Source organism: Phacochoerus africanus, chromosome 10 (genome assembly GCF_016906955.1).
Source record: "Phacochoerus africanus isolate WHEZ1 chromosome 10, ROS_Pafr_v1, whole genome shotgun sequence".
Lineage (NCBI taxonomy): Eukaryota > Metazoa > Chordata > Mammalia > Artiodactyla > Suidae > Phacochoerus > Phacochoerus africanus.
In genome coordinates this window covers 99169057-99192801 of record NC_062553.1, presented here as the reverse complement: position 1 = coordinate 99192801, position 23745 = coordinate 99169057, and the positions used below count along the sequence as shown (strand labels likewise).

Here is a 23745-nt window from a genome sequence, read left to right as displayed (position 1 = left end):
AGCAAAATGTCAGAGACAAAATATAGGATAACTTTCAGAATGTCATCAGGTATATAAGGTTAGAAAAGATGGTTTTGATCATTGTTACACATCTACCCCATAAAACAGCATGTCATAGGCCCTAAATAAATATTCATTGGATAAATCAATAAAATACAACTACAGAAGTATAGTTGTTGCTCAGAAAGGTAATAATGCATGATGCATCGGTCATTTTTCGTATGAAAATAAGCTTCAGTTTAATATTATTTCCTGAGATGGGTATAAGGTCAGAAACTTTTCTTCCTCATCACAGATAAGTCAAAAAACTAATTTGAAAATTAGAGACCATGTTAAATTAGGTCCCCAAATAGATAATTATTGATTTTAAGTATTTCCTTTTAAGGTAATATTTGTATTACAGATTCTTGGCTCCAGGAGTTTTGTATATATCTTCCACTCTTTGGTTTTGTAAATTTATTTTTTCATGTGACTAAATAGTTATTGTCATGCCTGCTCACCAAAAAGTGCAGTGTTATTTTTCAAAAAGCTATGAGTACATCCTCTAAATTGAACAGAATTCAAAACATAATGAATAAAAATAAAACTTTCATGCTCAGTTTTCACCATTATAATATAACTTAGATTACTTTCTCAGTTGCTACTATGAAATATTTAAATGTAGGAGGTAAAATGAACTGAGAAGATTAAGTTTTTCTGAAGGGTGGTTTCATTGGGGATGTAGTAACCGGGAACTGGAGACTATGTCCTCTATTATCAAATGTTTATGAAAATTGCTTGCCTGGAAGTTTCATTGGTTGTATTGAAAGTTCATGCTATACAAAAAAAAAATGTGATTTGGACTAAGAAATGTATCTACACAAGGATCAACGGAAAATTCTTGATTAAATGAAGTGTGGAAAATGGTTATAGGTTCAGGCCAGTTTCTTTGAGTTTGCATTTATTTGGAGGAATAAAGCTTGTCATGCTTTAGTTTTGACAAGGATTATACTTTCTTTAAAAAAATGAGATCAAATTTTATTTTCTTGACAATTAAAAATATGTTGTCAAAGAAAATTAAAAATATTATCATATTAAACTGGCTTTGTATTTTGAATTAATAGATTTTAGGGCTCTAAAACAAACACATTGATAAATTATATGTTTTTAATCTTTCGCTTCACCAAATTTTAATTTTACTTCACATTTATTATATTTAAAGAACAAAATTTCTACCTTGTATTTCCTATGCTTTTATGGAGTTTATTCTTAGGGAAATTAGGTGGGGGCAGGTGGTTATACACTAAAAAGACATAAATTGAAAGAGGTAAACTTGGCTGTGGTAAATACTATTAATACAATCAAATAACAATATTAACTTGCAAAGGTCATTTTTGTCGCAGTCAAGAGTCTATATTGAAGTTTCTTTATAAAAGACTTCAAAAAGAAGGACATACAGTACAATGTACAAATGTTTTTGGTAAAGAAGCACTTATATGAAAATTTGCACAATAATTTTCATGTATATATGAAATACATAGAATATTAAAAATTTTTGTTAATAAAAACTTGTTGACCATGATTAATCACACTTTAGTATTAGTAAAAAGTTAATAAAGACTATCAAAACTGTAGTTGATCCTCTTATTAAAAGCTATTCTCTGATTTACTGAAAAAAAAAAAAAACAATCACAGACTCTAACATATAAATACAACCACTAGAGGAAAGTGATGAATTTCCTGTAACATTTATTAACATACAGAGACTGTGAGAATTCTATTAGTCTAGACAGGAGAACTATAATGTTTCTTTTGTTTTCCTTATTAATTTTGACAGATTTGAAGTGCTTGCAATTCTGTACTACCAGGTTTCCATGAGTCCCCGGCTCTGATATGGTTTAAGTTTTGCAGACTTGCCATGGGTTTAAAAAAAAACCTCAACAGTGTCTTAAATATGAGTGCAGAAAAACTAATTAGTAATAGATTACATGAAATATTTTTCTTTTGCTCGGGTTTTAGTGAAGAGAATGTGCCTCGGTTTGAAAAGTAAAATCAAAGCATCTACTGATGTCATCCGACTCATGCTTATAGAGTTTCAAGTGAGAAAGAGTGAAAGTATATTTGGGCAGAATAATCAAACCATGTTATTTCATGGAGGTGATTACTTGTAGTCAGAAAGTAATTATAACTAGCTTATCTTTTTCGTTATTCTTGAGTCTAATCTCATCTTACAAAGTATACAGACATTTTATTGTATTTTGCACAATTTTTTATCTCTATTGGGAGAATACACTTCTGTAGCAGTGCAGTGATTTTTTTTAAAGTGAAATACTTTTTTCAAATGCATTAATCTTCTTGTGATACTGTTATTATACTAAAAAACTTTGGTACTTTGGCTTCGACAATGAGAAATGAAAGATAGCCTTCCATACTCCAACATTTTTTTAAAGAAACTGTATTTCTCCGTTTATTTATTTATTTTTGGCATTTAAAAATATTTTTTTCTATTAATGGTTTTTACTTTGATATACATCAGGTGATTATTCTTAGGGCTTTCACTACTCAGTGCAATTGTAACATTTGAGGGTTCCTCCCAGCTGATGTCCTCTGCTCTTAATTTTGCAGAAGAAATACCATTATTTTCATTTTTATGTATCTAACAACAAAATGTGTTACTACCATAAGCATACTGACTTTTAAATCATTGAGTAAACATACATTAAATGCCTACTGTATGCTAGACACTATGCCAGAAACTAAATGTTCCCGTGAAGCTTAGAAGAGAAATAGTCTTTCTAAATTCATTGAGGTGGGCTTTATAACTATAATTAAAGCACAATGTATTGCAAAAAGATTTACTTTGATGGTAAGTTCAAAATTTTCAGAAGATAGAGTTTACATTTTAGATTAGATAAAAGCTATATTCCTGATTATTGATGAGCTAATGCTGTTTTATATGAATAAAAATTTTTATAGTTTTAAAGTTAAAAAGAGAAACCTGGGAAACTGTAAATGGGACTTTAATTTTACAGTGTAAAATAGTTGTTTAAAATGTATAAAAAATATAAGTAATATAAACTAATAACCAACTGAAATAGAGTAGAATAGCTGTAAGACAAAACATTGCATCTTTTGTATTGAGTAATAGAAATTTCCTTCAAGGTGAAAACTAGTGTGCAAAGGTGAAATGGGGCAGAGGGATTATTTTGGTGTTGTGGCAGTTCCATAAGAAAAGTCTAGTTATGCCTCATGTGGGTACTAGAGAACCGCTAAAGCTGGAGCCAGATATTCATAGGAACTGCATTCTGTTGTTGTAGTTGTGCCATTATTGTTTTCTTGGAGTGTTTCCTATATATTTTTCATAATTTTCTACTCCCAAGAAAGACAATTGCATTGACTCAACCTAGCCATGATTTGTTCCCCTGGAGTCAAGTATTCCCACCCTCGTCCTCTAATCTTGGATTGTGGAAGGGATGGGGGAGCTTGAAGATCATGTCTTGTTTGGTGTTGCTCTTCTAAAGGGGCATGGCATGTTAAGTAAGAATGGGAAGTTATACAGGGTAGGAAGATTTATTACTAAGTTCATAGCACTAAAAATTACCTCATAGTACAAGGTATACCACAGTCATCAGTATATACTAACTTTGTCCCCTTCTTTTTGTCCCTTATTTTAAACAGAACAGTAATCCATTATTTAAAATCATAAACATTAAGTTACATACTCAATAAATGAATACATTGTTTGGGATTCCATATCTTTCATTATAAGTTGCAACATAGTAATGTTGCATATTAAAAAGCCACATAGTCTCAGAGGCCCATAGCAATACACAGTTATTCTCCCCCATCTATGGGTAGGCAGCTGGGTTGATAAAGGCTGGGCTTAACCAGAAGGTCCTACTAGGCTATAAGTCTCTCAGTTGGCTGGGACACCTCTACTCAATATCTGTTGTCCCCCTTCTAGTACTAGTGAAATAGCAGGGACATAGTTCTCTAGCATGGGTACAAGAGAATAAATACATTTCAAATTTCTACTTGTATCATATTTATAAATATCCCATTGACTAAAGCAATTATCATGGATGAGCCCAAAGTCAAGAGGCAGAAAGAGAAACTCCACCTAAAGGTGGGTGGGACTTTTAGGGAGGGGTAAAGAAATGGGATCAATAATTCAACCTGTAGTAGCTTATATCATTAATAAATCAAATTACTTTTCTATTTTCCAGCAGTCTTAATAGAAGCCTTTTCTATTTTAAAAAATCCAGTATCAGACTAAAAAAGGGTGAAGAAACATTTTGTGGAATATTTTTATTTGCTTTTCTTATACTTCATTTTCCTCTTGATAATGTGTTTACCATGCTCATATTAACAACTTTTGAAAAGTATACTACAGGATGCTTTTGCAGGGTGTTTGTTTTGAAGAATAGTATAAAAATTTCCATAAGTTTGTTATGCAACCGCACATATTTTAACTTGATCTTTTATTCTGCATTTACTTTTAGGCATCCTTAAGAATCTTGTTAAAATGCAGAAATTATGCAGTATTGATTTCAGGAAAAGTTGAAGTGGTTACACATGATTGCCTTTGCCTTAACAGAAATCCTTATTTGGTTCTAATTTGAACAATATTGAAAGCACAACAAAACTAGCTTTTTATTATGTCACCACACATTTAGTGAGTTATGGAAAGCATTTTATTTCGGGAATAGAGTTAACTATATCTTGTCCACACTTCTAGCAATTCTTGTCATTTCTGGCTACTGTCCAAGCCTGTCTGTTACTCATACATATTTCTTTGCTAGTAAGAAATGTATCAAAACCCCAGGAACATATGCTGCTGACTGCTAGAAGAGTTTTAGTGGGGAGAGATTAATGTAATTGCTTTTGTTTGAGAAATATAATTGGTCACAGTTACATACATGTAGCTTATATGTAAAATATGTTCTGTTTTAAAACTCATTTTAGTCACTTTTACTTTGCTTTTAAAAATTAAGCCAAAAAGAATCTAAAATGTATATGCTTCCCTCTCTTCTCTTATTCCAGAATACTTGGAATAGAAAATGTACAAACTCATGTGAAATAAGTGCACAGATATCTGAATATACACAAAACTTAATTTAAATTTCAGATATAAAGTTTGAAATGACAACGTATTCGCTGGCTTAAAATTCCAAAAAGAGAAGTTTTCTAATTCTCACATTTTTCCTCAAATATTATCATTATATCATGTTTCTTTTACTAAAGTGTTTTCTTTTTAAAAAAAAAAATAGTAAATTAGTAGTTAAAATATACAAGACAACATTTAGCCCACAGCTTCTGGCAAAATGCAATGATTTTATTTTTCTCATTTATTTTCTTGTTATTCTAAAAAAAACTACACCTAACTGCACAGATTTACTTTCTGATGATCCATGAAACTTCAGTAGAGCTGGGACCTGTAGTGGACCTGTGTTCTCAAGACCTTCTGGTTTCTGTATATGTGCAGTGGTTGCTCTATTGATTTTCCCTAATAGTTCACATCTAACCCCTACCGGTCTTTCAAAGCATGGAATCATAGGTCTTCTCTCCGTCATTTACTTTCAGTTTCAAAAGTTCAGAAATGCTATCAAGATGAGACAGTACACTATTATTACAGCTACCACAGACTCTTTTGAATGAGGTTGGTTATACCTCATAAATAAATAAATACCTCGAAGCATTGTTCACAGAGTACGACTGGACCTTGCATACCTATGCAGTCCAAACATTACATTCCTGACATTTAGGACTTTTAGATATAAACTGTTCTTTGCTAGGGCTCTCTCATAACTAAAACATGAGTCACTTGCAAACCATAATAGATTTTGGCTCTGCAACATGATGAAGTGTTCTGGATGTAGTGAAACATTTCACCCAGATTCATGGCAGCAGAATTCCCAGTGGTCACCCAAAATAGGGAAAGAAATGAAGAACAAAATTAAAGGAAATATGCAAACCCTGGCACCATCCTTTCATGGCAGTACTGCTCTTTATTTTTGTTGTTGAGAGATGGAAGTACTTAGAGTTTAAACCCATAAATGATAACACAAGTAGATGTTGAATTTTCTTGTTCCTAATGACTGCATTTAACCTCATACTTGAAATTTTAAAGGGGGGTGAGATGTATGCCCTACCAAATGAAATTATGTGGTTAGTTTTTCTACCAAAAAACTAATGTAGAATGTCAAACTTTGAACTGAAATGTAATTAGACCTTCTGCTGTGTAATCTCTGTACATATAGGCTTTGACATAAATTTACGAAGTAAAGCTTCTTTGTTATTTGGAAGCCAGTATAAACAGGCAAAATGTGTCAATCCCGTTGAATTGAGCGAATCACATAGTATTTGGGCTTCATTTGAAGAGAGAGCATGAATGAGACACTGTTCCCAAACATTCCGAATATAAATTTGATTATTTACTTGAGCCATGGTTTTGATATTTCCATCCTGACGTCTTTGTTTAATAAATGTTTGTCTTGATTCCCTAAGTTTAACGTCAAGTCGTGGAATGTTCCTTTGCACATACCACCCTGATCCTGATGCATTTGTTCCCCAGCACAGAGCCTCTTACAGCCTTTCAGGCAAACTCATACTTAACACACAGCCTCCTCTCAGGCAGGAAAGGTGGGGTTTTCCTTTTCAGGGCCAAAGGAAGTGACAGGTCAGGCATGATGCTTGAACTGATCCTGGTGTGGATTTCAATTTCGTTAATTTACTTTCAACTTCAACGCCTCACTTGAACCTCCATACAAAAAATTAAATGGTAGGCTTAAGCATTTTACTTCACACTGATGAAATAAAAATTACTTTGAGTGTAAGATTAAACTTTTTCCTCTCAGAATTCAGTAGTGACTACACAATATAAACTAGGGCATCATTTAGCAAGGTGTTATTGGAACAATGTCATAATGACCTATTAAGGTACTGCGCATTCGAATGACTTCAGTTATTTATTTTTTTTCAGGTTTATTCATGACTTTTCTGGTGTTTAGTGCAGATGTAGCTGCATCTGAAGCAGTGATGGGCATTCTTAGGAGCTTTTATTCCAGTCTCTCAAGTGGGAGATTCCCTAAATAACATATACATAAGGTGTTTTTCCTGAAACTCTTTTAAATCATCAGAGTATAAAGTTATTGAATTATCATCAAATATGATTTCATATCATAAAAATTGTATATGATGGCATGAACTCAATGGGATTGAATTGGTTCTTAATATCCTTGTGATATAGGACAACTTTGATGAGGACATTCCTTATCAACCGGTAACATACCTAATTTATTAAATCTGCTGAACATGTGACTTAATAAAAATATAAAAAATAACCGGAGTTGGCTTTTAAAACAGAAATATCTCTAGAGAGAAAGTTAGCTAGAGATGGGTAAATTGTGAGAATGCAAAAAGGAGCAACAGTTTTTTCCTCAAAGTTCTAGAAGTCACAAATCTGTGCAGTACAAATGATCTTTCTTAAACTAAGATTCACAGTGACCCATTTCTGTGTTATATAAATGTATTAAAGAAATCAGAGCAAAAAAAAATACTTCTATTGAAATAAATATTTTTGGCAGAACTACTAATTAAAAGGTGTCTAACCCACAATCTGGTGGCATTATTCTAATATCTTTGGAGGTAATATATACGAATTCTGAACATTATTTTTTGGTGCAATGCTCTGTCACAATTTAGATGGTAATAGTAATCCTTGAGAAATTTAATTTTGGAGTATGTTTCATAAAAATAAATAGACAATAATGTAAATAATTATGTTTTCCACTAAAAACAGCAACTAATCAAGCACTATTTGCTGTGATACATCTTCTTTCACTGTTTTATTGTTAATGTAATTTCTGTCTATCCAACCAACCATTTAGACTTTAGTCATTCCTGAAAATGAATATTATTGCATTTCTAAGGAAAAGAAATAGCTTCTTTGTAGATATTTTAAAAGTGACAACTTCACTGATATCTACAGAGAATTTAGGTATAATTTCTTTACTTGCAACAGATAAGCACAGTCTTTCTGCTGAATTTCATAGTCTTCCAGTGGCATTGATAAGGCGAACCTTCACAGATTATTTTCCCTTAATGTGAGTGCAAAGAAACTTATAAATGAGCGAGAATGTGGATAAAATCGTATTTATAGAGTATATAATACAATATTAATTTCTTCAAAAATTATTTTCTGTTCATATCACATGTGTATTTTGCATTGAAAGATTATTGTCTTCATGCAAAACTAGGGGCAGTGTCTAAGGTATATCATGTCTCTTGCTACCCAGCCTTGTTCTCTCCAAAGGTCTCTGTAAAACTCAGTGGACTACAGTTAGGAAGCTGAAGGTTGTTTTTCATAGACGAATCACTTGACATTTCACTGTCTTGCTTTTGATTAGGAGATGGATTGGTCATATCTAAGATTCCTTCTAAGAATTTTAATATTTCTACTGCAAATGAATGGATTGCTAAAGTTTTGTTGTATTACAAATTCTTTGAAAGGAAAAAAAAAAAGACTGATTTTCATCCTTATCTATTAAGAACATTTTATGCAGGAAGATTTTGAATTAAAAATGTTTTAGAGCATTTTTCATCCTGATTCACTAAAAACCACTTTATTTAGCTTGCAGAGAGGTTTTGAATTTAAGAATATGTTTTTAATTGTGGTTGAGATAGTGACCTCAATGCAATTATCAGTTTATTAACAGGGGATTGAGTTCATAATGGACCTTGCTGTTTTAGTCAATTCCTTAGTCTTGACAATAGTGTATTACTTTCATAATATCATCTTAAATAATTGAAATACCATGGTTTTTTAAGTTTAGTTTTGTTTTTTTCTTTTTTTTTTTGGCTGCACCCATGGCATATGGAAGTTCCCAGGCCAGGGACCAAATCCCAGCGTCAGCTATGACCTCAGCCACAACCACAGCAATGCTGGATCCTTAACCCACTGCACTGGGCTGGGGATCAAAACAACACCACCTCAGTGACAATGCCGGATTCTTAACCCACTGACCACAGCGGGAACTCCTGAAATAACACTTTTATGGTTATATTTACGCAAATGTATTGATTTGATAATTGCTATTGCTAATTAGCAATTGCTCGTTCATTATGTGGCTATATTCTGAGTTATTCACTTAAAGAATTAAAAATAAATCCCCAAGATATAATAACATTATTCATGATGCAGTGCAGAATAAAAACTGTATATTACAGAAAAAACATTTTTTTAAAGAAGCAAGCAATGCATTCATTTCATAGTGGCTATTTGCATAGTAAGATTTTTGGTTTTTAAATATCTATTTGGCTATTGAGCAAGTGGTATATCAAGGACTCTATTCCTTCAGCATAAAAAAGTCCGGTGACAATATTTAAAGCCATATTTTAAATTTAACTTTTACCTTTGCAAGACTACCAAAAGGCAGGTCATTTTTTTTGGTCAGTTGATTGTTAGCTCCCTTACCCTCAGTCATATTTTTGTCATTTGATTTATCAGGGTTTCACTGCCTAGGAATCAGGTGTCTCAGCCAAGAAAGTCATTATTCTGAAGGTTCCTAAATGGTAAAGGGGGTGATGGCCATAGACAATACCTGTTGCTCAGTCATTAGCTGAAGCTGATGTTTATGTATAAATAAATCAACAATAAAGCCACCAACTGCCCTCGTAATTGTAGCCATTGAAACCACATATATTCCTTAAGGGCCAAATAACTAAGCACAAAGGTCAACATTTGATAGGCAGGCATAAAATATGCAAGTACCTTATCTTCATAGTGTAACGTTTCTTTCATCTTCAAGGGTCAGTTTTCACAAACTTACAGAATTGATACCTTGAAAATGTCCCAGGGACTTAAATTATGGAGCTACTGGCAATTTTTATTTGTTTCGTTTCCATTTAAAATACAGCCACTCGTGAAGGGAAACTTCTGAGTTCAAAATGTAATTTTTTTCGTCAAAATAATATGTTATGCAATTATTTTGCTTATTTTAGGTCTGAACAAGTTCAAAGATAAATGTAGAACACTAAAGGGGCAATACCTGCATTAAAAGCTTAGCTATGCAGTAGTTTTTGGTATGTCTTTTAAAAGAATTACATGTGTTTTTCAACATATACACTTTTTTTTTTAGTTTAAGATTTATATTTTTGGACAATTTTTAAATCTTAGAAATTTTAAACAACTAATAGCTATTGTCTGTATTATTTAAAGTTATCTAATGTGTATGGAAAGAAAGGAGTCTTTAAAATTATAATGTCAATTCTTATTTCCAGATATCTTCTCTAATCTTTTAATGCTTGATTCTTGTGTTTTATATGATAACATTTCAAAACAAATCATATCAAATCTTAGTCCAAATGGGGAGTGGAAATGGAATAAGACTCTTAGGTTGGTGGCAGATCCCAGACAGTGAGCCAAGTACGTGTTAGGATCTGGAATCATCAGAAGAGATGTCCACTGCCAAGGGAAAGATGTATAGCAGTTCTAAGAATTATCCTTGGTGTGGCAGACTAACTTCTTGGAATTGAGATGTCAACAGTGTGTTTTCCCAGAGGTAATTTGTTTCTATTTTTACATAATTCCATGATTTAACTTCACTTCTTCCCTGCAAGAGATGGTGGCCAATCTTATTTTCTTCTGTATTTTTGATGACAAACCTATAGCTTTTATGTGATAGATTCTAAAATGTCAAATGAATAAATCTTGGAATCAGTGCTACCTCATAGGCAAACAGGGGTCTCCAGTCTTGGAATTCTTGGTAGAAACATGGCACACCAAATCAGGGGACTGAAGGATGATACCTACTTGTGCAAATAAATTCAAATCTCCTCTCCCAGATAATTCATACCCCAGGCTTTTGAAAGAAGTTAGAGAAGCCATGCCTAAAGCTTTCAGGCATACTTGAGATATTGTGATGTGGAGACGAGAGGCTGGACAATTCAGAGAAAATATCCAGATTTTCCCCAAAAATGGAATACAAAGTTTCAACTTATTGACTCATTTTGGAAAAAGAATAGCCTGGCTTATTAAATGGATGACATATGTTATCCATAATCAAAACTGCAACCTTCGCATATATCAGAATACAAGGTTGAGATGTTCTGGATCTGTGTCTGGGTGGCTATCAATATATTCAGGAGTGTTTAGTTTTAAATTTTTAATATGTAACTAAATTTATTCTTGCTAATAAAAAAAGGAAACACCTTTTTGTACCTGAAATGATGGAGTTGGCCATAATCACATAGAGCATCCGTGATCACAGACTTCTAGATCTCTATCTAGGGATCACCTAATTCATTTTTAAAAATTCTGACAGAGAAAGATTTATAGACTAACCCAAGATTATATGACTTGCTAGTTCATATGTAAGTGATCCAAATTCCAGACAGGGGTAATATGAACATTTATAAAAATATATTTATATAGCTGTGACCTATTTTTCAAATATGATTCACTATGTTTATTGAACATACACGCCTACAGAGAGAGAGGTGTGTGTTTAGAGAGAGAGGTTTGCATAGTAGTAAAGAAAACTTAATGACTTACTAGCTCTGTGGCATTGAGTAATTGCTTAACCTCTGTACCTTGGTTAACTCATTTCTCTAATGGGAAGATTATAGTACTTGCCTCATAGGGCTCTTTGAGGATTTCATATGTGTATGTATATATATGTACCCATACATATAACTTAAAATAGTGTCTGGCATATTAGTTATAACTGTTAAAATACAGAGGAGACTTGCTCAATTCATGCACTCATTATCTATAATGAAGAATCTGTTACACCCAACATGTTTCTAATGTGTGGTACAGTGTCCTGCTATATCTTTGATTTCATGTTAATTGTTGCCAATCTGGATTCTCCTTACCCTCAGCACAGTGCTCTTCCACACACACATGTATTCATATACACTTATATAAACACACCCTCATGTATGCATATTCTCTCACAAATACATTTACAAAGTATCTCTCTCTCCTTTACACACAAACACACACACATTCACACACAAGCATATATAATGTTGGTATGTTGGTTTCTAATTAGACCAAGTCATAAAATTACAAATGAAAGACAATTTAGAAATTTAAAAAAATTCAATTAAGCTAAAAAAGAATTAAATAGTATGGTATTCAGATCAGTTATTTTTATTCTTAATTTTTCTATTATATTTTAAGGAGTATAAAAATTCACCCATATATAATGTGAGGATAAATTATTAATTTCTGAAGAATATTAATGATTATATTCATGGATGACCATCAGATGAGATTTCAGAATCCATGATGTTTAAATCTGCAGGTTTAGCCTTTTGAAATACATCTATGTATATGTACTTCAAAACTTTTTTTACTTGGAAGTTTAGTACATAGCCAATATGTATCAGAGATGAACAGTGAATTGCATTGGTTGAATCTATAGTCTATGATCTAGAATTATGATTTATTGAGTCCCTTTTCTAAGAGTCTCTTCCTGGCACCAAGTGATACCTAGTTCTGTCCTGACAACTTGAAAACCAACATCTACCTTTTACTGAACCCTTCTCTCTGTGCTAAGCATTTTGCCAGCATAATTAAGGTTTTGTTTTCATAAAATGCCCTAAGATACATGTTACTATCCCAATTTTAACATAAGGAGCCTGAGGCTCAGAGAAATTAAGTGCTCAAGTTTCCCCAGTTAATAAGTTGCAGAGACAGAATCTGAACTCCTATCTTTCTAATTTGAAAACTCATGCTACTTTCAACCTTGCATGGAAGTTGAAAATGCTCCCTTACAGGCTGCAGTTGTGGCTATTGTGGATCATTTCTAAAGGAAGTTGTGTAAAGAATGATGCTAGCTGAAAAAGTGGCAGATTTCTAACCACTGAGGCTGTCTTAACCATTTCCATAGACTAATTTGAGCCATTTGCTATGATTAAAACTGTCCTATTAAATGGTGGCACTATAGTAATTATTCAGCACTTAATTTTGTATATTGTTTTCTGGGATTTTATCAATTTCTTATCTGTTTATTTGTCTAGCTCTCCTATATCCCCACTTTTTTTTTTGCCAGAGAATAATGAAAATCCATTTACTACTTCTCCCTCTATCCCACTCCACCCTCCCCTCTTCCTAGAAAAAAATAGAAACCAGAATTCTTTTGCTCTCTTCTAATATTTATCCTCATCACTCTTGGATCTGATGGAGTTTTTATGGTATAACTATAAAAGATGACATTTCATCCTAGGAGAAAAATGTCCTAGTTATATCTGAGCTAAATGGATGGATAGATTTTTCTCCATGACTTAATTTTGTGACCCATCTGGGGAAACTTTCAGTTTTATTAGCAGCTGTCTCCCCGTTTCTTATCAGATATTTGGCTTTTAGCACCTAGGTCGAAAGAGAAAACACATGGTTTGAAGTTATTATTTAAACTTCACAAATTGTTCTTTCTAAACAATTTCTTTAGGTTGGGAAACAAACAAATAACTCTGACAATGATCTTTTTAAAAAGTAGTTAATATTTGCAATCTGTATAAATGCCACATCTGAAAGGAATAGTTGTTTAGCTTTAGTCACATGAAGAAGTGTCGATAGGAGTGGAAATAGAAAGAAAAGAAGATGTGTGTAGTTTTCTTTCCCCAAAGGTTGAGGGGTTGAGGGTTGACTTTAAAGGGGAAAATGCTGAATGTTTCTTAAATAAAATGTGAACTTTATTTCCCCTGGAAATTAGTTGCTAATATGTAAATATCACAGAAAGAAATTTTGCACCACCTCACGTGTGTCGGGCAACCCTTCATGTGGTAGGATATCAGTCCTAAGTCTGGACAGTTCTTCACTGGTGCATAAATCTGGGGATTAAAATGACAGTTGATCTGTGCACCTATTCTAGTTTAAACTCCAAGGGGATCATTTAAAATCAGTTCCTATCAACGTCAAGTGATCTTTATTTGAATGTTATGTTTTCCCATAAATATTTCACAGCTTTCTCCGGGGTATTTTCTCTTTTGGAAGGCCTAGTTGAGGGGCCTCTTGGTGTACTAGTTAAGTGTATCTTGCAGCCATAGGCAACATTCATGCATTGTTTCTTTCTCTCCTTGTAGGTAGAAATAACACTTCAGGATATCAATGACAATCCACCAGTGTTCCCAACGGACATGTTGGATCTTACAGTGGAGGAGAACATTGGTGATGGCTCTAAGATTATGCAGCTGACGGCCATGGATGCTGATGAGGTAGCTCAGAGCCTGGCTCTGAATTTTTGTAACCTAGTGTTCCAGAGATCTATCAAATTTCTACTGTATGCTGGCAACATTTATTACCCAATAACTAAGGTTAAGCATTGTGTGTTCTTTTCCAAAGAATATTAATTGTGAAATGTTATTTAAGAATGCTAAGATAGGGACTGTCCAGTGGTAATTTTCTTTTGATCAGCAATTCACAATTCAGTTAATTGCCATCTGCATTTTAGATTTCTTAGCCAAATGAATTTCTCAAATGATAAAAAATATCTACAGCTATATCTTATATTTTAATGCTTGAATCACTCCCATTTGCGATCTTAAAGCAGATATAACTAAGAATTTATTTTTGTTTTATTTGTAATTGAAAAAAGCAAATTATTTCAATATTTAAAAAATTTAAGACTATCTTACAACTTTTTATTTAGTTTGTACATATACATACATATATGCAAGTATATAAATATATAATTCAGTAATAACCTTGTGCATTTTTAAGGAAATTATTCAAGGAAGCTAATGATTTTTCAATTCCATTAATTAACAGAAATTTCTCTCCTAGTGGTAAATGTGAAATTGGGAGGCACAATTTAGATTTCTATTTTCCATATTTATATTTTAAGCTTAGCTAATGCAATCATCATGCTCCAAATGGCATGGCAGCTTATATAATTTGTAATTTACATTTTTCCTATAAAAAAATAGCATCATGTGTCCTTTTTGCTAGGTAAAGTGTTTAATTAATATTCTGGTATTTTGAAAAGAGGAATAAAATTCCCATATACTAATATCCTCTTTCCCTTTAAGCTAAACCTAAAACAGATCAGATAATTTCCTTACCTTCAAACTTGAAAAGTATCTGGAAGCTTGGTTTTTGGCCAATTTTTTAACTTTAAAATGGTAAATAATTAAATAATAGATTGATTTTAATAGCCAATACAGAAATGTAATGACTTAGTCATTTATAAATTTTGCCAAAAATCTAACTAAGGAAAAGGAAACAGAATAAAACATAGACATTTAGATAACTATAATTTCCTTTTTTCTTTTTTATGGCTGAACCCATGGCATATGGAAGTTCCCAGGCCAGGGACTGAATCTGAGCCACAGCTGTGACCTACACTGCAGCTACAGCAATGCTAGATCCTTTAACCCACTGAGCCAGGCTCGGGGCCAGGGATCAAACCCACATCTCTTCAGTGACCTGAGCCAATACATTCAGATTCTTAACCCACTGCAGCACCATAGCAGGAACTCCCTGTATTTTTCTGTTGAAAAAGATTTGGTGTTTTAAATTTAGTACCTCCCACTCAATCTTATATAGAGAAGTTTCTTCCCAACACCAGCTAACATCAAAAGAGTTGTTTCCAGAATATTTATATTATTATTGATAGACATGAAATATCACCAGCTCTAATTTAGTAAGCATTACATTTTCTTATAGCTTATCATTGATAATGTGTTCAATTCATAAAATTTCATTCTCTTTTATTTAGAAAAATAGAAAAAAAAAGAAACTCATCTAATTGCTATAAGCCCATGCAAATGATATCATCAAGTCTTTATAATTGTAGTAACTGTTTTGTTAGCTATACTTTCTGTAGGAACAGAACAAATAAACTTCATTTATTTCAAGTGATTTATTCACAGCATGAAGCAATATTTATGTTAATTATTATATATATAATGTAATAGAATACACTACTCTCTTAAGAACTGATTATTTAAAAGAGACACCAACTTTCAACCCTTTTAATATGATTATGTAATACTGTTATAAATTTATTTTCCTCCCGATTTTTTCATATGTAAAATAAGGGTTAATACAAATGCATTGCTGCCCACATATTTATTTCTTGTTCTATTTGACTTATCTTTCTGTGTGTGTGTGTGTGCCTGCACACACTTGCATTGTCTTTAAGTCCATCTTTTAAGGTGTTTATATTTATGATGAGATTTAAAGAAGGCTGGAGACATCCTTACCTCTCTAGGTATTTACATTAACACAGTTTTAGTGTACTTTGTTTTATTTATATTGAGCTTCATTTTGTTAAGTTTTAAAAAAGTAAGCAACCATGCTGGTGTTATCATTTAGACATTCTAGTGTTTTTTTAAAAAGTACTGGATTTAAGATGATGATATCTAGGACTCATCACCTAGAAGTGCATTTGAGGTGAGAGAGGGTGAAGAGTTAAAGGGGCAGAAATGGGTAAAGCGGTAAAGCAGGAACAGATTAGCGGAAAGGAAGGAGGGTTGCTCACAATTCAAGGGGAGGCAGGGATGTTGAGAGTTTGTGCAGAGCGTGACTTTGCCTAAAGGTATAAAAATCACCCGTGGGGTTTTTTTGCAACAGTACCTGTTTGTGGGGGTGGGGAAAATGGAGGTGGAAGGAGAAAAGGCTGTAGAAGATGGAATGGAGGAAGTAGTTCAATGACTTGCAAGGAAAGAGGGGCCTTTCTGTAAAACTGCTTTTGGACTATTATTTTTAAAGATTAAGCTCATGAGGTTGTTTTTTTCTTGAATATGTATTCTCTCAAATACTTGAGGAGTATTTTAATGACTACAGACTGTTTGAACCCCTGACATGAGGAACCAACATTTCTTTGACTGTATGCCAAACAGAATGGATACCTAGACTTCCTATGGCATTCCGAATTATTGGCTGTTTCCTTTTTTGAGTCACTTACAATAAATGAATATTAATGCTTTTAGATAGACTTTGCTTTCTACACTGTTCTTAGCTCCTCACCTCTTTGTTAAATTAGAAAATCTGTATACATGTTTGACATGTTTTCATTTTTACCAACTCATGGCTCTTTCTTTCTTCATCTAGTTTTGAGTAAGAATCAATACCGAAATGAAATGCAAGGGATTTCTTTTACTTTGTGGCCAATATCAATTTGTCACACAACTACCCAGTGGATTGATTTTGCAAGATTAATAGAGTTCTATAAAACACTAAGATTATGTAGGTCATTGACAAATTACGTCCATGTATTCTTTATATACTTTTCCTTAATTACTAAATTGAACATAAAAGTATTAGTATATTAGAGAAATTCTGGTAGGGCATTGGAAAATAATGCCTGGGTAAAGGGATCAGTTTTAGAAAGCAACACGTACATGTCGAGGGTAATTTAAATATCATTTGAAACATGTGTTGGATCAAGATACACATCTCTCAGAAGCATGTGACTTTGTTAGTCTCTTATTTCCTTTGATAAACAGAATTATTATGCTTGTAATGGGCCAGAATACTCAAGCTTTGTTCCATGGTACCATACTTACTTTTGAAAATATTACTTAAGGTTGTAAAATGCATTTCCAATTTATAGCTATTTACTTTGGGAATTCTTTCCACGTGCTTTTGTCTGTGGTTCCTCAGGAGAGTAGAATATTTTTAAATAGTATTATTTCCACTGTGCTGCAGCTGAAATATGATCTTTGTTTCTTGTAGCATTGCTGATACTGCATATTTTGGATATTAAATAAACAGACTTTTCAGAAGACCTAATTAAATCATCACTCTTGTCCACAAGTTTCAGACATTCAATAGAACTATTAATGTACCACATCAGCTGATTTTGAAAGTGAAAAAGACTGTTTTATCAACATAGTGTTATGCCTTTGCTTTTGTTCAGAAGAATTATCCTTAAGTTTAGAAGTATTAATTATTATAGTCATTTGGTAGACAGGACATTTCTAAATTTGGAACCATTTGTGTAAGAGCTTGAAATATGTTTTTGTTTATTGGCTTTCTTCTAATTTCCAAATACCATTTTAATAGGTCAGAATTGAATGTAGCTGTTTTTCCCTAGACTACTTTGCCAGAATAATGGAATTCCTTGTGAAATAGAGCAAATAGTAGAGAATGTGGTCAGATTAGAAGTCTAATATTCTTACTGAATGTTTTTGTTAAACCATACAATTTCAATAAATACATTAGGTTCTTCATGTACACCTGAATATACAGATAAATGTGCATAGTTTGTTAAACCCAGCTGTTCCATTATTAAGTTAAAATGTGCTTTAAGGCATTCATGTTACTAAGTTTTAATATTGGCTTAGGGAATGCAGTACAAAAATATAGCAAATACCATTAAACATAAATTTTGAAAGAGTATTTTTGCCTTTGACTGTTAGAAATCATCCCCTTATGTGTTGGATCATTAAGATAAAACATGTCTAATCCATGATGAAAAAGATGTATGGAAACTTCGGATGTTATAATTTCCCAGCATATCCAACTTTATAGTCCTAAACATCCTAAATTTATATTTTTCCTAATACCTTTCTTTCTTGCAAAGGATTCTTAGCCTGGATATTTTAATAAATACTTTTCTAGAGTTTAATAAGGTAAAAAGTATATTTTTTTATGTATGTTTAAATGAAAAAGCAATTTTTGAAGTCAACAAGTCCAACACTACTTATACCTCAATGTCAAGACTTAATAATTACGTATAATAGGAAGTCAGAAAATATTTTCCCTGGGATGTATAGTAACTCTAATCATGTTTTGATTTAAATTATGTATTTGCAAACGTCTTAGTCATCAAATACACTTTACTCATTATATTTCTTTTATAAGAAAATAATAAAATAGGAATAAAAATAACAACCAGCATTGTCATAAACTTACAGCTTATCAAGGCTTGATCTAGGTTCTTTACATGTATTAACTCCTTCGATCCTCAGAATAGCCATATGTGGCAGGTAGTATCAACCGGATTGCCCAGATAAGAAAACATGGGCTCACAGAGGTTAGGTAAGAGGCCCAAGGAAACACAATTAGTAATTAGGGGAGCAGAGATTCAAGCCCCAAAATATGGCCCCAGAGCATCAGATCTCAACCAGTATGGTGTATAATATTTAGCTCAATATTTCACTTATATAAATCAAACAGTTTATAATTTCAACAATATACAGATAAGTCTATAATAGATTTTAAAATACTGCAAAATTGGCATATCTTATCATGCTTTAATTTTAATTCTCCTTGATTTCTTTATTTTTCATGCTGTTAAAATCTACTTTTTCTTGAAACCTTCCCTTTAACCTCTGTGGCAGGCTCTCCACTGGGTCTCCTAGGTCTCTCCTCCTCTTTTACCCTTGGTCCTTGCCCCTGCACCCACCCCTTCTTCCCACCATCTAAATGTCCACATTCAGTCTTTATACAACATTTCCTTTCTCTATCTTTTCTAATAAAATCCTTAACAAATCTCAGGACTTCAACCATGACCTTCAGATCAAACCCCTTCTCAAATCTCTGACCACGCAACCATTTCTATGGTTATAACCGTTGCCACATAACCATTTCTATGAAGCTATCATTCACTCTCTTAATGTACCGTACATAAAATTGTAAAATGTCACTGCATAATTTCTCCTGCATCGAAGCAGAGTCTATTCTAAGATGTCTTCACAAGAGTATTTTAATTCCCAGCCCAAATAATTTGAAATTAAAATTTCTTCCTTCTCTTTCACTTTTATGCCCAGCACTTAGAGTTGTTAAGAGAAAGAACTGAGAGTGCAAGTTGAACAAATGAGAGGTATTGTTACTGCTATTTCTGTACCCAATAGCCTATCAGATTACTCCTCCATCCTCTGTATTTTGTTGGGTACAGAATTATTGAGAGTCTCACTTCTCAAGCAAGCTAGCTAGGGTTCAGATTTCTTTGTCTCAGTTTCTTTATCTTCAAAATGTGGATAATAATAGTACTTACTCAACTGGATTGCCTTGAAGTATTACATCAATTAGTGCCCATGAAGTGATGTGCTCAGAACAGTGCTTAGCACTTAATAAACACTTAGTTAATGTTCTATTTTTCTCAACCTTTCCATTTCTTCTTCCAAATTCCTCATTCATAGCTCACATTTTGAGTGCTTCAGCTCAGAGATCTGAGAGAACACAAGAATGCACCCCTGATTTCATTTCACAGAGTGGGGACTTGAAACCAGCAAATAATAGTGACAGTGTAGAGTTTTACCTTGAGGAAATGAAGGCCCAGTTTCTTGGGGCCAAACTCTACTTACTCTCTCCCTTCTTTAGCCTTTCCTCTAGCTCATTCTACTCTATCAAGAGCCTTAAAAGATTGTTTTCAATTAAAACAAGATCAGTGGTTTCTTGGCCATGGACTTCAATGTGTGTTACAATGGAGATTCCCCAACGTGTATACCTATAACCTGATATTTTATAGCTTGATTTTCTTCTTTGTTCTACATTAAAACTCCCCACACAACCAAATTGTTCAAAGTATCCCCTCTCTCTTCTTGGTTCTTGCAATGCTTATTGCAAACCCCTACTTGCATCATTTAATTACCTTTTCATGCTGAATCAGAAGGAACATGAGCTCAGAGTCTGGCAGACTGGGGTTTGAAATCCATACTCACACTTATGGTGTGACTCTGCATATGTTAACTGGCATCTCAGAACCCTGTGTCTTCATCTGAGAAAGAGTATCTCACACAGCTGTGGACTAAGGCAAGATAATGCATACACCGTGCTGTCACTGTGCCTGGCACAGAGCAAGCCTTTAGTAAACCTCTGGTTATGTGGTTAATAGTATTCAAATCATGGGTATTTTCCACAGTGAGAGTTTTACTCCTTTCCATGTGTATATTTTAAGAATTCATATATATATGTGTGTGTGTGTGTGTGGTGTGTGTGTATAGTTAATTACTGAAGGTCGAGATGTGTTGTGCTATTTAATGGAGCCAATGGTGAAAGACTATGTAAAATACTACACTGGACTGTGACCTTTTTGCCTCACAGTATCATGAAATTAAGCCCCAGCCTCACTTTGTCAAATACATATTCTGCAAAAGGAATGGTATTCTCACTGTTCTACCTCTAGCAGTTCACATGCTGATCTTTTTTCCTAGGGTGTGAATGCTCTTGTCACATACACGATCATTAGTGGAGCTGATGACAGTTTCCGCATTGACCCTGAATCTGGAGATCTGATAGCTACCAAGAGGTTGGATAGAGAACGCCGTTCCAAATATTCCTTGCTGGTTCGTGCAGATGATGGTCTTCAGTCCTCAGATATGAGAATAAATATCACTGTCAGTGATGTGAATGACCACATGCCCAAGTTCTCCAGGCCTGTGTATTCTTTTGACATCCCAGAAGACACCACTCCAGGTAGGTGGCATGCCCTTAAGTATATTTCGCAAGGGCTAACCTTGACTATAATTACAGACTATGTTTTGGCTGCTCTTAAATAGTGACTGGTTTTTACCATATGCTACTAGGTATAATTACTGGATTGTTAAATATATTTTAATTAACCATCTTTGCTGCAATTCCCAAGCACATTTCTAGACTTTCGAGAGTAAATGGGGTTGCCTATTCATCTAATTACTAATTAAGGGTATTTCTTTTTTTGAAAGTATTTGTGACCTGCATTGTTAATTTTTCTGGTAACCACAGTTTTGATACTGTTTTCCACTTAAAAAATGTCTAATGTCTGCTGTATATAGAAAAAGTGAAGAAAAGCACATGAAAACCTGTGAACACTGGTTCTAACACTTACTAGCTGTGTGAATCAGGGCAATGAATTCATTTCTCTTCGCTTTAGTTCCTCTTCTGTATATGCAAACAATAGTTCTTGTTAGAATTAGGGTAAAAGTTAATTTAGAAAGCATATATCAATTTGCTAACATGGGGCTTGAGGATTATCAGGTGCTCAATAAATTTTGATAGACTAGGAATCCTGAATTATCACCTTGATTCCTTGAATATATTATTGTGTCTTTTGAGTTCAAGTATTCAATATCCATGTTTCTGGCGTGGGTGTGTTTCATACGCACTATTGGAAATTATTACCTAAAACCAAAATTTTATTCTGAATTACAATTTGGAATGAGTTTTTATAATAAGATATGTGTTTTAGAAACTCACTTGACAAAGGAATAAACCATTTATAGACGCCTACTTCTCTGTGCAGCCTGTTCGGCAAGATGAATTGTGCATATCCTTCATGAAATTCCCATCACATTTATTTCTCACCTTAATTCCAGCAATGGTCATGTGAGCTGTCAAGTGGTATCCCCTCAGCATGAGTCTGTATTTTTGCTTGGAATCCCCAGTTCCTGACATTTGTGATGGGCCCCAATATATGTTCACTGAATTCATCAGTATGTTTATGAATGGGTAGAAAAATAATGTCAGAAGTAGTATTCATTCCCGAGAACATTTACATCGAAACATAAGATCTACTATATATGAAATACACTCCACATATTGTTACTATTTGGGAATGTTGGTATCAGTATTAATGTAGAAATCTAGAGAAAGTCAAATATATGATATCACTTACATGTGGGATCTAATAAACAATGATACAAATGAACTTACGTACAAAAAATAGAAATAGAATTCGAAAACAAACTTATGTTTACCAAAGGGGAAACGTGGTGGGGGTTAAAAATCTGTTTAAGATTAACATATACATACTACTATATATAAAATAGATAACCAACAAGGACCTACTTATAGCACAGGGAAATCTACTCAGTATTCTATTATAATCTATATGGGAAAAGAGTCTGAAAAAGAATGGATACACATATAGGTATAACTAAATCACTTTTCTACACACCTGAAACTAACACAACACTGTAAATCAACTCTACTCCAATAAAAATGTTTCAAAAACCTATATAATACATAAAAAATAAATCTATAGAAAATTGTCTTATATTTTCATAGTGATTCTCTAGTCAAAATATTTTGCTGTACAAGTAAATTATTGGTGTCATATATATTCTCTCAGCAATAACCTGTGCCATTAATTTTGGACTATTAATTTATTCTTTTTAATAGGTTCTTTGGTGGCAGCTATTTTAGCTACAGATGATGACTCCGGTGTGAATGGAGAAATTACATATATTGTGAATGAAGATGATGAAGATGGCATATTTTTCCTGAATCCAGTTACTGGGGTCTTTAATTTGACTCGAATACTAGATTATGAAGCACAGCAATATTATATCCTCACTGTTCGAGCCGAAGATGGTGGGGGACAATTTACTACTGTCAGGGTTTATTTCAATATACTAGATGTAAATGATAACCCTCCTATTTTCAGCTTGAATTCATATAGCACATCTTTAATGGAGAATCTACCTCTAGGATCTACTGTTCTTGTGTTTAATGTTACAGATGCAGATGATGGTATGTACTTCATTTTATATACTTAAACCTTATTAAAAATATCATCAGATTTATATCATACTTATTTACTGTGTGCAGCTGTCACAAAATTTCATTGTTAATATAGGCCCGAAGTTGAGGAATAGATTTATAATTTAATTATAGAGGATTTAAAATTTAAGCACTTTATTAGCTAAACTCTTATTTATATCAGTTATACTGAATGCATTGTTATCATCTTATAAACTTGATCTTTCTTTTTTCTCACTAAATGTGTAACAGTATGGCAGTTTAGTAATGCAAAAATCATAAAACAGCTTTTTGGAAGGTTTTTGTCAGATAAATAAAATATTTGCTTACATATACTCTCTTGACATAAA

The 23745-nt window shown here is 33.1% G+C and overlaps 1 protein-coding gene across 1 annotated transcript in view; it reads left to right on the top strand.

Moving 5' to 3' along the window:
* The window catches only part of FAT4 (FAT atypical cadherin 4), a 163312-nt gene that overhangs the window by 61608 nt on the left and 77959 nt on the right, over positions 1-23745 (top strand). The window contains exons 2-4 of the mRNA XM_047798626.1: positions 14071-14202; positions 21091-21352; positions 23036-23386. Coding sequence (XP_047654582.1) covers positions 14071-14202; positions 21091-21352; positions 23036-23386 — 745 coding nt within the window. The remainder of the gene's footprint in view (positions 1-14070; positions 14203-21090; positions 21353-23035; positions 23387-23745) is intronic.